Genomic DNA, 15,638 nt, shown 5'->3' with positions numbered 1-15,638 from the left:
TCCTGACATTTAAGGCAGTTGATCCACAATGTATTCCTGCTTTTCTGCATGAACCAGATCATTCCACAACCTGACTTTAAAACATTTGCACTGGATGTTTTAAATGAGCTATTTCGGAGCTGTATTCATAAGAGTTGGTCACTGGTACAATGCTCCCCATTATTCTTCTTATCATCCTCAGCTTATCGTATCTAAGGTTATTATTATCTACGGCTGCAGCAGATGGTAAACAAGATAGAATGTAGTTCAGCTGCCCAGATGTTGGCGGAGCTTTTCCACTTTATGTTCTGCTGTTGAAGATGCGACTTCAGTTTTCAAGACTTGAAAGTTTTTCCCCCCCCCCCCCCTAGCTTCATCATAGTCATCCGATTGTGATGAAATCAACTGCCAGCATCAAAAGATTCTCCGTACAAATGCTGCGTTAAGGTTGCTGGTTGTAGAAATTGCCGAATAAAAGCAACTATACACTTATCATCGATAGATGCGATCGTTCAGAATAGCCGATCCTTACCAAATCCGGTTGATCCAACGTGGTGTCTGATCCAGTGAAAGCTGTGCCACAGCAGTATCGTGTTTACGTGGCCTCCAAGATTAGGGGAGTCTAAATCGTAGTTCATAATAATCTTATTATACCTTTAATGTTGTCAAAAACTAGGGAGCTGAATTCTATTCCAAGAATCAACAACCATTAATTAAACAGTCATAACTCCTTACTGTTCATAATCTTTACAAACCTTCGTACTATAACTGAACTTTTTAAATAGTGAAATAAATAGGGTACCCATTATCCTCTATACTCTTTACTTAACCTGTCTGAACTGAGGGATGACGCAAATACCACCAAAGCCCAGCCATAACTTTAATTTAAAAATCTTCTTGGCTTTGGAAATCAATTCAAGGGACTCCAATCCACAGAATAAACCTGACGTTGATGAACACATCCTGTAACTCAATCAAATCAAGGCTAAACCGATCTCTTCTAGATTCCCAATTGCAGGTTCGATAATGAGTGCATAATGACAACTTAGAACATTTTTGGACCAGTGCTAGATAAGATAAAAACTTGGAATTTATGTAAACCAAATACTTAATTACTAAATATTGCCGTTTCACGTACGGCGCAATACGTAATATATGTTAAAAGCGCGCCGCAGTCACTCCCTACCTCAACATTTTGCGCGGGTTTACTTATGCGCGCACGTACTTTTAATTTTCTTGGCCGTTAAATCAGACCCATGAAATAGACGCTATAGGTGGCAGTGACTGTAATTTCCTTTCAACATTACTGAATTAATCCACCATAAAGTGATTACAAAATGACACCTAAAACCACGTGTTTCGGTTTTCACGTTAAACGTTACTTGGCGGCTGAACTGTGGTGGTCTGACGTTTGCCAGCTTAGATCGACTCATCTGCATGATTTGTTAGCAAATTTGTATAGTGTAATAATTGTTTAGTGTTATAATACACAGCAACCTGGTAGCACGGCTAACACAAAAACAAAATGTTGGCCTGGCTTTTTGCAAAACAGTAAATAACAACGCCTGAACCGATAAAAGCGTCTTGAAAACTCCCGCAAAATGTTCATTGTAGTCAAACGGTCACAAAGAGAAGCACAGCCAGCAATTGTGTCCTTTACCTCCTCCTACATAATTTGAACATTTTTGTGGCGAACTCATTGAACAACATCTGAATTAATAAAACAAAAGTTAATAAAACAAAAGTTAAATTTATTACCAATTATTCAATCTATACATATCATAAATCTAATATGGAAACACAATGCAAAAATGGATGTCTTAAACAATAATTTTGTTGTGACTAATAAACTATTTGACTTCAAAGTTGAATTTTTTAGATAAGTATGAAATGCCACCACATCATAGTTAGGGTAAAATGTTTATATTTAAAATTTTAAAATTGAGAAGATTGCTCTATGGCTTAAAATGTAAAATTCTAGCAAAAAGTATCTTATTTTTGAAATAGTTGTTTACAGTTTATGACAGTATCTGGCATTACAATTTTTATTGTGGCTGGTAAAAGAGACCCAGTTGCCTTAAGGGCTTTACCGAACCCCATGGGAGAACCACAATGTGATAAGATCAGCCTTATGTTTCTAATGTAGAGCAATTATTAATTTTGTAGCTATGATTACGTGTATAGCTGGTGGTCATGTTTAAAGGTCAGTTTATCCTTGTGTGCTCAATTATCCATCCAGATGCGTAGTGAATGTGGGTAAAGTCTGGCCCTTCTACGATATATAATGTTTGACCATAAATTTGTTTTTTACCACATAAACTGTTGGCAGCTAATGTCCAATTAACAAATTTACATACATGATATTTAAAGCGTGTTTTTTTCCCCAGCCACTACTACACAACAAAAACCTTTTCGGCCCACCGATTAAACACGGTCGCAGAACAAGAGCCCAATTGATCTCTTCTATTCTGTGATCGTTGTATCTAACTAAAATCTAGCTAAATTATACTAAGAAAAATTAATGTGAATCATTACAGTCGTTTATAATTTCACGTGTCAAAGTAATGTTTCATGGTGACATATTTTTTGATCCCGATGGGCAAACACTCGTCCGGAAAAGGTCAAGTGCAAACACTGTCGATGTAGTCACACCATACGAAGTAAGGCGATTTGAAACATATACCTCATCTTACAACTCAAAAAGCCCATGTGACGAGACGTCGTGAGCCTCAAAATTCTTCAAAATATAACAGCACATACCTTGTTAGGCAAACACTAACCACAACATACATACATACCAAATAAATTATAATCCCATTACTAATTCGAAAGAAAATATATCTGCTATCTAATTGTAAAAAATTGAAGAATAAACCTGAAGAAAGGGGAAGGAAGGGGTTTGGGAGAGGCAGAGTAGGAAAACAACGAGATCCTGTGCCGCAGATTTTAAAATTTGTTGTATGATGATTCGTTTTTGTTTCGTCTCTTATATTAATATATAGGTCAGATACCCATTCATGTTTTTGCAATAACACCGTTGGTTTTATCTCATAGATTAAGTTTAGTTATTATCCATATTCAATGATAATTCATTTGCATCAAAGTAGTAACTGCACCATAGTTGCTGTCATATTTATAATTGTAGTTCTAACTAAGCTTTCTTAAGATTATTCATTGAACATACTGATATGATTGGAGAAGCCATTTCAACTCGTTACTTAACGGCAGTGATTCCAAATACTGTTTTATTGGTAGAAGAATAGTGAGGACGGAGTGGGTGGGATGAGGTAGTTGTCTCTTCTTGTGACCTGTTGAATAAAGAGAACAATAGAGACAGTGATCGAACTTATTAAATTATTAAACATTCCAGTAAACATTGCAACTAAAAAAAAAAAAAAAAAAAAAAAAAAGAAAAAAAAAAAAAAAAAAAAAAAAAAAAAGAAAAAAAAAAAAAAAAAAAGAAAAAAAAAAAAAAAAAAAAAAAAAAATGAAGTATGTTGACAGTCAGGAAGTTATCTCTTACAGATGGTTTTACTGTGTTCTAGTTCAAAGAAACTTTTGCCTAACAACATTGCTTGATAATTTACCGGTCATATCCCTAGTGATAGGCCTTAGACACAGTGCACATGTATTGAACTTATTTAAGGTACGCATCATTATCACCAAAGAGAATTCTATGCATTTCTTTTGTGTTTTTAGAAATGGCTTCTAGTTTATTATTTGATACACCTCCCCAAACAGATATTCCATAACATAGTTGTGATCAAAAAAGGGTGTGGTACAGTCCTTATAGAGTGTTTTAGGTACACACGACCTGATTCCCACATATTCTACCGATCTCAACATTTCATTACGATTCAACGCTCGTCAGTGATCATCCCAGTTCAGTTTTTGGTCCAATAATGAACGCCAAGAACTATTTTCCTCTACCTTTTTAATTATTATATTTATTCAGTTGCAGTTTCTAATTCCTTAGTGTTTGAATCATGGTTCATTTTCTACAGTTCGTGCTTAAAGTGAAATAACAACATTTTCCATTGTGTTGATATCAGCAAGTACTCTTCATATTTGATGAACAAGTTTTAATGAATTGTTTATGCTTGCATGTAAAGTGTTTTTATACATTTAACTACAACAAAGTAGTTGGTGTCATCGGCAAAAAAAGTATAAACTTACCTAGGTCTGAATACCTCTATAAATTTCATGATGTAGATAATGAAAAGCAATGGACCTAATACTTGACACCCTGAGGCACACCAAATATTACAGACAGTTTTTTCGGATTCTCACCAAGTACAGAAACATATTGCTGCCTATTAGAGAGGTAACTGGCTATAAATTTATTTGCAGACTCGAATTCCATAATCTATCAGTTTTTTAAGCAGTTTATCATGACAGATTGTATCAAAATCTTGTACTGAAAATCAATGAAGAAGCCTATTAACAATGAATTTTATCTCTCTAGTGATTTTTCAATGTATTCGACAAGGAAGTCAAGTGCGGCTTTTCGAAAGATTTTTCTGAATCATATTGATTTTCATATAATAATCCTTGCGACTTGGAAGAAACTGTAAAGCCCTTGAGAATATCAATGACAATTGAATATTTCTCAGCGTACGGTTTTGGTGAGGGTTAGGGTTCAACGTTGTTATACATTATAGGGTCAAAGTTAGACTAGAGGTTGTACACTGATTGACATTTTTGAGGTAATGGTTTAAGGTTTATCACTAGCGACCTTATACACCACACTTACACCACACTTACACCACACTTACACCACACTTACACCACACTTACACCACACTTACACCACACTTACACCACACTTACACCACACTTCCACCACACTTCCACCAAACTTACACCACACTTACACCACACTTACACCACACTTCCACCACACTTCCACCACACTTACATCACACTTACACCACACTTCCACCACACTTACACCACACTTACACCACACTTACACCACACTTACACCACACTTACACCACACTTACACCACACTTACACCACACTTACACCACACTTACACCACACTTACACCACACTTACACCACACTTACACCACACTTACACCACACTTACACCACACTTCCACCACACTTCCACCACACTTCCACCACACTTACACCACACTTACACCACACTTACACCACACTTAAACCTCACTTACACCACACTTACACCACACTTACACCACACTTACACCACACTTACACCACACTTAAACCTCACTTACACCACACTTACACCACACTTAAACCTCACTTAAACCACACTTACACCACACTTACACCACACTTAAACCTCACTTACACCACACTTACACCACACTTACAACACACTTAAACCTCACTTATAGTTATACCACACTTACAACGCACTTAAACCTTACTTACACCACATTTAAACCTCACTTACTTGTCTGAAGGGAGATAGAATTGATCCACAAAACCGCGAACTGCTCTTCATTTCAAAAACTGGAGTCTCTGATACCTATACTAATTAACTTATGATTCGATTATAATTAATTGACGAAAAAGGATAACAATAATAATAAAAACAATATTATTAATGTGCAAATAGGGCGAAATTCGACTAAAAAGTAAATACTTAAAGCAGAGGAACAATTTACTTGACGGATGTTACTCGTCTAAATTTCTTCGAAGTTGACCATTGCTAATGATTTGGCCCGGCGCGCGCTACTTCGTAGCACTTGCCATCGAGAAGAAAGCGGCGCGCGCTACTTCGAAGAAATTTAGACGAGTAACATCCGTCAACTTCGAAGTAGCGCGCGCCGCTTTCTTTTCGAAATGTTATATGTTGGCCCGATGGCAAGTGCTACGAAGTAGCGCGCGCCGGGCTAGATCATTAACGATGGTCAACGATTTACTAACAATTTCTCAATTATACATTAAATATTGCAAGCGGAAATTGTGGAAATTGTGCGGATCAGCAACCGTAATTGATAAATGATCGTCATACTTGTATTTATACCGTCACTAGTGCAATATCTTTAAAAGTTTGAACATATTGCATGCTGTATATTACATTGGCAAATCCAAAATGGCAACGTCAAACGTTTTGCCTACACCATACACATCATTTCACTTAACCATGTGCTTTCGCGCCACTGCGGGCGCGCTTGTTTCACAAGTCAAAATAGGCGGGGGCGCGCTACTGCAAGCGCAAGGGCTCTGGATAGAGCAACACATCATTATTGACTCAAATAAAATAAAATATACATATATTATACTTAATTGACAATGTAGATGTCAATTCATCGCAGCTCGGCGAGGCACAGTAGCGCGCATTTTGCCGATCTAGCGATCTCGCTGCGAGTTAAGCCTCATTGAGTGCGCGCGGGCGCGGCACAGTAACGCATTGCGCTACAAATATTATACTAGTAATATTATATAACGCGCCCTTGTTATAGTTGTAGTACAGTAGTTGTTGTAGGTTTACAACCTACCAGGACGCGCGCCGAGTTGGAACAAATATTTATTTACGAGTATCACCCGTTAAAGTAGTTGTAGTTCAAGTATGTACATCTGACATATTATATGACTGCTGACATCGAGGTACCCTTGTCATCTGTACAACGCAGTTGTTAAAATTGTCTCTATTATCTCTAAAATTGAAAATGCAGAATAGCCCCCACGTGCATGTTTGGTTTGCTCTATCCAGAGCCATCTCGCTTGCACTTGCAATAGCGTTCGACCGTGAAACTGAAACAAGCGCGTCCGTGAAACAAGCGCGTCACGCAGTACGCGTAGACTCATGGCTAGGTGAAATGTTTGGTGCACTTTAGAGATTACTTTGCACAAATAAAAATAATCAACCCCTCTATTACTATAACTTGGTCCCCTGTGGCTGTACAACTACAACGCAGTTATGTTACGTAAAATCTTTCATCCCGCGTTATCAGTTATACTTCAAAATGATTTTAAGTTCGAGTTTGAATTCTCTTTTGAATTTGGATACCATTTGTGAATTTAACTTAAATACAAACAAGGAAAACGCACCATTTTCTTTTCAATTTTCTATCAAATATATCATATATTACACTGAAAATCGATCACAAATACGCATAACAGGTTGACTTGATATAACGGCTAAAGCACAGTGAAAATTCCCAACAATTAGCCAGTCTCAATTTACACACTGAACTTACAAGTCAAACATTCCAAAGAACATGAAGTTCAAGATATTTACAAAAAATACGACCAAAAGCAAAGAAATTCGAACACCAACATATTGTAGGAAATTTGAAAACTGAAAATAGTATCATGCGTTAGTATATATCAATCAAGTATTCGATGATCTGCCAGACTATTTTGATTTAATCTATTTTAGTGACCTACTTATATTGTTTGGTCATATCAACCCGAATATTACAAGAAAATTCAAAATTAACAACACGAAATTCGCCCCATTCTATACACCAATATCTACCAAACCTTATTAACTATTCTTTAGTTTACATTTGATACATTATGCTCAGGCAAAACTATAAGTAAAGCTGATACCACGTGGTATCATGAAATCGATGCTAGATCATGGCAAGAATATTTCGAACTATTACGAGAAATATCTAGACATAAGCTATAAATTGGAAAAAATGCATCTCATTAATACAAATACAGAACTGAACGCATACAACATCATACAATATACCTATATCAATACTCAAAATAACGTAGAAACATATAATAGTACCCGAATCAACATATTATATTTATACATCACCCAAAAAGCGTTTAAATCGTCATTAAATTGAAATATTATGATCATGTTCCTCATCAAGTAGGATAAATATTAAACAGTTGTATCCGAACAAAAAATCCGTCGAAATTTGAGGAAATTCTGAATTTCGACACTCATTATATATAGTTGTGAATGTAAAGTAAAATCTCATTTAACATTGGAATGGTAATGAACATTCTGAAACTCCGTAGAACGTAACATGAAAATAAGCACTGCCGAAAATAATGATACGTTAAATTGAATGAAGCTGTGAAAACCTTAGTGACACACATGAAAACCCTTGTTGCTGAACTAGAAGTATAACTAAATTTTCAGTCGGAAAATATTGAATTGGGAAATTATACCGCATTTATCTGGAAAACAGATAAAAACATCGTATAATATAAGCGTTAAAAATGCAGTATAATTGCTCAAAATTTTCCACAAAATGGTAATTAAGTACCAATATCTAATTAAAACCTACGCCGAATAATTTAAACTAAAACTTTTGGTATGGGAACTCAAAGCGGTAACGTTGATAAAAAGCTATAACTATATTAAGTATATGCAGAAATTTTGGGGAAATGAACCGATCCAACGTTGATCCATATTTATGCAGTATGGTAGATTTTGCTGGATATGGTCCATTTTTAAGCGGGGTGCTGAAAGGGGCTGTAATTTACCTGGGCCATGGGACCCGACTTTCCAACGAAATTGATCTTCCAGGTTCATCCAAAATGGTGGTAAAATTTTGATAGTACTTCTTCGTTTTGTGGTAAATTTGTTCTAAATTTGTGGGAGCCGTCCTTTCAGCAGCAGTGCTCTGAAAATGGTGGGAATAATAGCGATGATAGGTTAAAAACCCAGCAGTGGAAACCGACGAATTTCACAACAAAATATATAATATATACATATTATTATCATATATGAATATCTTGGACGGTAAAGTAATAGGTTTGTTATACAGCCAAACCGAGTTAGTGGTAAATCGACACATTTCGAACTGACAATACATTCGAACCGTCCTGTGCCGAGAGGTCGGACTGTATGAGACGCCTTGCTGTCAGCTATGATGACGTCACAAATTTGTGACGTCACTTTGACTGCAAGGACGTCATAATTCATAATTCATACCATTCAACTTGGCCCCTTCAAAATACTATATCTTGAACCTGGCGTTCTATAAATGTAGCTTGCGCGTTAAAACTTCTCGAACGTAACGAAAATATAATCATATATACTCTCCACCAGGCATCAATCGACGATTCAATTACAAATTACATAATTATGCTCATTGCTTCAATTACATCATTGTACTCCTTCAACGAACATCGGACTGCTCAACTTAACAGACTTATTCGAGCTTCAGAGACTAGCCCTCATCATTGGCCATTGAGTTCAACAAATTGCATTGTGAATTAAAAGCTAAACTTTGACGCGGGAAACCGGTAAAAGTCTACATCATCACCTGGCCACAGTGACATTTGTACATTTATCATGTCACGTGACCAGATCGTGACAAGTACCGCGTTACCCGTGACGCGTGAGATATCTTCACTGGACTACCTCTACTTTCTCGTTGGGATTAGGGATGATGTACTGAGCCAGGTTGATCTCCTTGCAGGGTGCAGTCTTGTGGGCTTGAGGGTATGTTTGGGATCCCTTGGTCCAGGGGTGCTCGAGGATGTCCTTGGTTGTGGGCCTCTTGTTGGGGTCGATGTTCATACAGCGGGCCATCAAATCTGTTAATTCTGAAATAAAAGGTGGGTTAGTTTTTATGAGTGGGTTATCTTACAGAGAATTCTGTGAATGAGAATGTATTTGGTATTTTGCAAATTTATAGCTTTGTGCGTGTGTGAATTTTATGTCGTTATTAAATTTTATTAACTTGATGATAGATATTGGGTTGTAATCACTATAAAGCATAACTTAGATAACTCATGTTTCCTTTAAATTATCCGAGAATAGACCTGCCTACATAAAGTTGTCGCAGTCGATTCTTGCACACCACGCACGAAAAGGCTAAATTTGAATCCGACATCCGGTTATCATTAGCTCGCATATAATCACAGCGCTAAGTTCGGACGACTCATTAAAATTCTAAATTTAACATTCTCCAAAAAAAAGCCCGATGTTTATACGCTGAAATGCTGTAATGTCTTTTGAGCAGTGGTGAGCAAACCATTCATGAATGTCTTGACTAACAATGCCCCATTTTAAATGTCTAAAGTTTCTTTTAACGGTACTATTTAAAGAACTAAATTGAAAAATTGTGATTTATTTTTATAAGACAACAAAGTGAAAATACTTGTTTCGTAGACAACCAACAATAATGTTTACCGCTGAATTGTTGATAATCAAGCCCACAAGAAATCTAACCAAAATCTTTCATTATTTCCCAGAAAGTTTACAGTTATCAAGAAACATGGATAATTCAGTCGCTTTTTGAACTGTTGAAGTGATATGTATGTGTTTATTGGAACTTCATTAGCTAAAACTTAGTAAATTTCTAGGGTTTTAAATCTATTTGTTCTGTAAATAGAACTCAGAACTCCCAAATTTCCTACATCATGACATAACCATGACATAACCACAGAACTACACGACTCCAACCATTCACACAAGCAGCTGATAATAACCGTTCATATCCGGCGGAACACAGCTGCATATGGGCTACTGGGACACGATACTACGTCATACTGCTACCACTCTCTCTCAGCAATCATACGACCCGGATGTTCCACTTGGTCCCACCAACCAGGACACGGCCATATAACAGCATACTACAATCTAATATAGGAGATGACGTTACCCATATCTTATTCATGGGAAAGTTGCCGTTGTTTTTGCTGGGACATGTGCTCCACTGTCGTAATCATGAGGACACCATGTGATTATAAAGAGGACATAATTAATGATTGTTAAAAGGATACAGCAAATTCACCACTGCAGTTTAACTGAATTTCACGCCGATAGTTAAGCCATATAATGATCGGAAATCGGAATAGTGATTACCAAAAACTGAAGCGTGTACCCCCACACAGCCCACTTTATACCTCACTGACAGGGCTCCCTGAGGGGGAAGTTCTAGATTATCTCACGAGCTCACCATGAAGGGCTATACAAGCAACCAGGAACCACTCTAAGTATACAAAGAACCCGGCTCTATATTTAGACCAATTATTCCATATATGGGTATTGCTAGGTGACACGCATTTTCCTGTACCGCCAGAACCGCAATTCTACATTCGAATAAGCCAATCTTGGGGTACACTCCTATCTTAGGGTAGAAATATTATAATATGCATTCTCTTTCAAAGGGAAACCACCCAATTTGCTATTGTTCGGGCAAATCTACCTAGGAGTAGGATATGTAGCTAGATACTAGATTTGAACCAGGGCGGGTGTAGCAGCCACACCCTAGTTAATAGTAGGTCACGTGACATAACAGCTCTGAGCTTCCTAGCTGGTTGTGATTTGTTCTATTTATAGCCGCACTTCGCGAGTCAGTTTATGTGCGATAGTAGTCACAGGGGACGATGTTTTATGAGATACTATGAATAGAAAAATATCAATTAAAACTATATGTTAAACTCAAAAACAAGCTGTAAAAACACCAGTCGAGAGGAAGATTAGGAAGTAAAGAAAACAAGATCTTACCTAGAGAAATTCTTCTTCTCTTGAGGGTAGGAGTACACCTTAAGATATCCTCCTCCGTTTCGAAAGGAATCTCCCCGCTAATGATGATGAATAGTAGGACTCCCAGACACCAGCTCTCCAGACTCCAGCCGCTGTACCGCTGGTACCGGACCCACTCCGGAGGAGAATAAACCTTCGTTCCTTGGTAATCTGTATACTCGTCCTCAACAAACGCGCCCGAACCAAAGTCGATGAGTTTGATGTGACCGGTTTTTACATTTATCAGGACATTCTCGTCTTTGATGTCCCGGTGGAATATTCCTCGGCCATGGCAGTACGCAATCGCTTCTACGATCTGAAATAAAACAAATTCAAATCTCCAATCCAAGGGATTAACTAAGTCCCATTTCAAACAAAATTTCCCATTCAATCCTTCTAATGTGCTCCTTATCTTGAGTCTTATCTCACCTGTTTGAAGATCCTGCGAGCACAGCACTCATCAAGAGGATTCCTAGAGGTGAGGTAATCAAACAGGTCGACATATTCAGGGGACCAATCTGTCACGATGATGAACTCGTTGTTATCCTCAAACCAGTCCACAAGTTTGATTATGTTGTTGTGTTTCTTGAGGTGTTGGAGTAAAGCTATTTCTGCGGGGATGCTTTTGCCGTGGATCTGAAGGACGAGAATGGGTCAGTCTAAATTGAAACAATCGCGAAATCTTTGCAAGTTTCCAACAACAGTAACTTTTCTAAACTCGTTAAATACGATATACTGATGCGAACAAATAGTATAAATCAAATAAAACTTTACACATCGATACAAGAAAATGAACTAACCGTGTAGCTTTTGGGGACATTATTCTTGTGAACTTTCTTGATGGCAACTTGTTTACCGGTCGTCTTACAAACGGCATTTAACACAGCTCCAAATCCACCGCTCCCGATTTGTCGACCAAGCTGATAGCTTTCGACCAAGCGACGCTTCCGACAGACTGACGAATACACGTGTAATTCAGGAGTTGTCAACATGATTGTTTTTATGAAGGACCAGGAAGTGTATCCAAGTGTAACAAACAAACGAAACAAATTTAAACTGTGTGCCGTGTGATCTTAACAATCCTAATGGAGATATATTAAGCGTGAGGTCAGCTGTCGTAGAGAGCACTGAGCCTAGAGTTGCGTGTGTGAATAAAACAATGCTACGGCAACCAATAGGAGGCCGAGGCGTTATATCCACGTGAAGTACTCGTGACGTGACGGTGTGATGTTGTTGGCCGAGCTGAATCACGTGGAGCAATGCGGTGCGGTAATTGGTCCTCCTGAATTGCTGCATCCGGGTATGGCTGCCTGCATTACTCATCATACTTAAAAACTGTTGGATGAGCCCCCCATCGATACGGTGATATTGTTTATGCACTGTCCACAGGAAAATCTCACAGTTGTTTGTATAAACCATGTATGCTCATAATTATAAATGACGCAATCAATGAAATCTACCAACAATTAGCTCTAGGAAAGCTAATTGCTTTAAGATTCAACATCTTGGCGGCAAGGTAACGAGCAACACGTGACCAGCATGGAGTGAAGACCATGTGATTTATAATGAGTTAACGAGCGCTTTATGAGACCACTGAGTACATTTAATTGTCATGAAATTATATGAATGACTACATAATTTGTTGGTCACATAGAAATGAAGCATCGAAAAAAGAGGGGTGGGTCTTAGATTAATTATTAATTGCATCTACACGGCACAACATTGTCATTGAAAAATCTTTTATATAAATTATGAAAATAAATAATTGTTAGACAAGGAGAATAAGCGGAGTTTCATTTACTTGAGAGATCTTTGGGAAAGAAGCCATCTAGGATTTCTTCGGGGATCATTTTGAGCTGTGAGGTTTCTTCAAATCCTATTTTGGAGCATTAACTGGGATCCCGCGATAGCTAAACTGATTGAAAGGTCATTAGCATTTATTAATGAAAAGTAATCAGTTCTGATAAACAATCTAAAAACGGATCAAGCTTGTAACATAGTATCGTGTATTCAGGGCATTTTAAACGAATGGAAACATAATATATCAATATGCTGTTTATCGATTGACGCACAAGGTCTGTCAGACTTGTGAAAAACATAAAATTGCCAACGTTATATTGGATTAATATAACAAACAATAAAAGAATAAAAAATACGATAGGTTTAATTTTGCGTTTAGTCCTCGAACAAAAAACAGTTCAAGGGCGATATCACCAAATATGTTGCTTTCATGCTGAATCAAGCCACACGTAGACAGAGAGGTCAATACTTAAGGGTTGAAATCTACTCGTATACTGCATTATATACAGCAGTGAAGACTGTAACTAGCTGTGAAAAGGCGATCATTGATTATTGAATATTGATTCCCTGCAACGCATAATACGGTGAATGAGCTATGTAAATTAACACTATTTCAGACTATTCTGTTGAATTGCAGTACGGCAATACTCAAACAACAGACTAACAAATTGCCGGACAGACGGCACTACACAAAACTCACAAGAACTAGAGCTTCTGTGCAGTGCTTCTTGGCGTCATTATGACTACAGCATTGTTTGATGTGCCATCAGTAATTTGAACAGCATAAGAGGAGCTCATTATGATGTGCAATTTCCATATCAAAATAAGTTATCTAACATAGCGTACTCGGTGCGAAATAGCACATTTTACCCGGAATTGTGGAGTGAGCTTTGTTCCTAGCCCGGCACAAACAAATGTCGGTTATAAAAAAATCAGTATCTGTGATTTTCCACAAAGGTTCTTGTCTGCAATCATGAAACAAATTAGAATATTATATATCGAGACTTAGTCTTAAGTAGAACTCACGACAAGGTGATTGATAAGGATCCTCGCTGGACACAAAACGAATTACAGCAACTATACTAAAACTTAAAAGTAATCGATAGATCCTGGATCCAATGAATCAATTAATTGAGCGACTTAGTGCAACTTGGACTTCGTATTGATATTCGACAAGGGCAGGGCGTGACTTCACTGACTTAAGATGCGGTCGTGACGAAAGGCAAAGGACTCCCGTGGACATACTACTGCTGCGCGCGCACACTGCACGCTTCAACTTCAAATCCCTTTACATTACATTTCGCACGTTCGCATTTCTGATTTCGTTGTGTCAAGTCACCACACAATATGTTGTATGGTTACTGAAAATGTACGATGTATCGTTATCTCTAGAACCTCACTTTTATCGAAATAGAAATTCGTTCAACTTCATGTTATTGTATGTTATAGAGTTTTGGCATCAATTATTCACTAGAACTTTCTAAAAAAGGACACGTAATAACAATGTTTTGTCAGATATAAATTGCGTAACTAGCAAGTTTTGCAAACTCAGTTCTCGTCAATTTGAGAATTTTAGTCAGGCAAAATTTGCAACCCAGCACAAGCGTTCGAGCCTGTTGCTCCTGTTTGCATTTGTAAGGCTAACCATTACGACATAGCACACTATTAACTTTGTTTTTTTGTTGACATTTTCACCTCATACTGCTAATTAAGCGATGTAAAAGACTAATGAAATTTGTTAACAAATTGGTTAACTATAGTAGGTTATCTCGCCAAATCAATGAACCTCGTAGAAACCTAAATATGACGTCATGCTGAAGAAACAAACTTCGTCTAAAATCTGCTAGACGACTATTTTCATTAAAATTGTAGCTAGCTTCAATAGATATACAGCAACATCACGGAACACTTTTAATTAATACATGACAGTGAATTACCAGCTCGACTAAATTACAAGTTGAACTAAAAAGCGTGACCAGATCTCAACGTGCCGTCCAAACACTGTCAATATACAGTGCCTGCCGTCAGCTGTACTCCTCAAAGTGTGGCCAGACATTCGCTGAAGCTAATAACCTAATTAGAAAATCGGCTAGTATACCAATCACAAACTGAAGTTTTTTTGTGCCATGGCACTGCTGTTGGACCGTCAAATTGCCAGGCCATCCAGAAATCAGGATTTCAATTATATCTGTAATTTAGCATATGACAAGAGATAATGGCAGACGTTATGATTAGATTTAATGTTTTATCGTCAGGGAAAAGATTAGACCTCCGCTTCGATTTTACTATCACTTGTTTATTGTAGAACTTTTATTTAATATCAATATCATAATCTAATAGTTAGAAATGCTATTGTCATAATACTGACAATAGATTGTAAAATTCATGCTGAACTGAATAAATTGGATATTTGCTAGCTAAGACAG

General features: G+C 37.4%; 2 protein-coding genes across 2 annotated transcripts in view; one reads left to right on the top strand and one right to left on the bottom strand.

Annotated features, from left to right (window-relative positions):
- The window catches only part of LOC134819675 (uncharacterized), a 242,709-nt gene that overhangs the window by 82,131 nt on the left and 144,940 nt on the right, over positions 1 to 15,638 (top strand). The gene's annotated exons all lie outside the window — the stretch shown is intronic.
- Positions 7,601 to 13,330, bottom strand: LOC134819960 (serine/threonine-protein kinase pim-2-like). Its single transcript, XM_063830126.1, has 5 exons — positions 13,214 to 13,330; positions 12,213 to 12,367; positions 11,842 to 12,048; positions 11,395 to 11,728; positions 7,601 to 9,485 (listed from the first exon to the last, which is right to left on the bottom strand). Exons 1-5 carry the CDS (start codon positions 13,260 to 13,262, stop codon positions 9,289 to 9,291), a joined length of 942 nt encoding a protein of 313 aa, XP_063686196.1. The 5' UTR covers positions 13,263 to 13,330; the 3' UTR covers positions 7,601 to 9,288.

The sequence above is a fragment of the Bolinopsis microptera genome, chromosome 8, assembly GCF_026151205.1.
Source record: "Bolinopsis microptera isolate Bmic1 chromosome 8, MBARI_Bmic_1.0, whole genome shotgun sequence".
NCBI lineage: Eukaryota > Metazoa > Ctenophora > Tentaculata > Lobata > Bolinopsidae > Bolinopsis > Bolinopsis microptera.
Note: the sequence above shows the minus strand (reverse complement) of the source record. Positions and strands in the feature narration are given on the sequence as shown.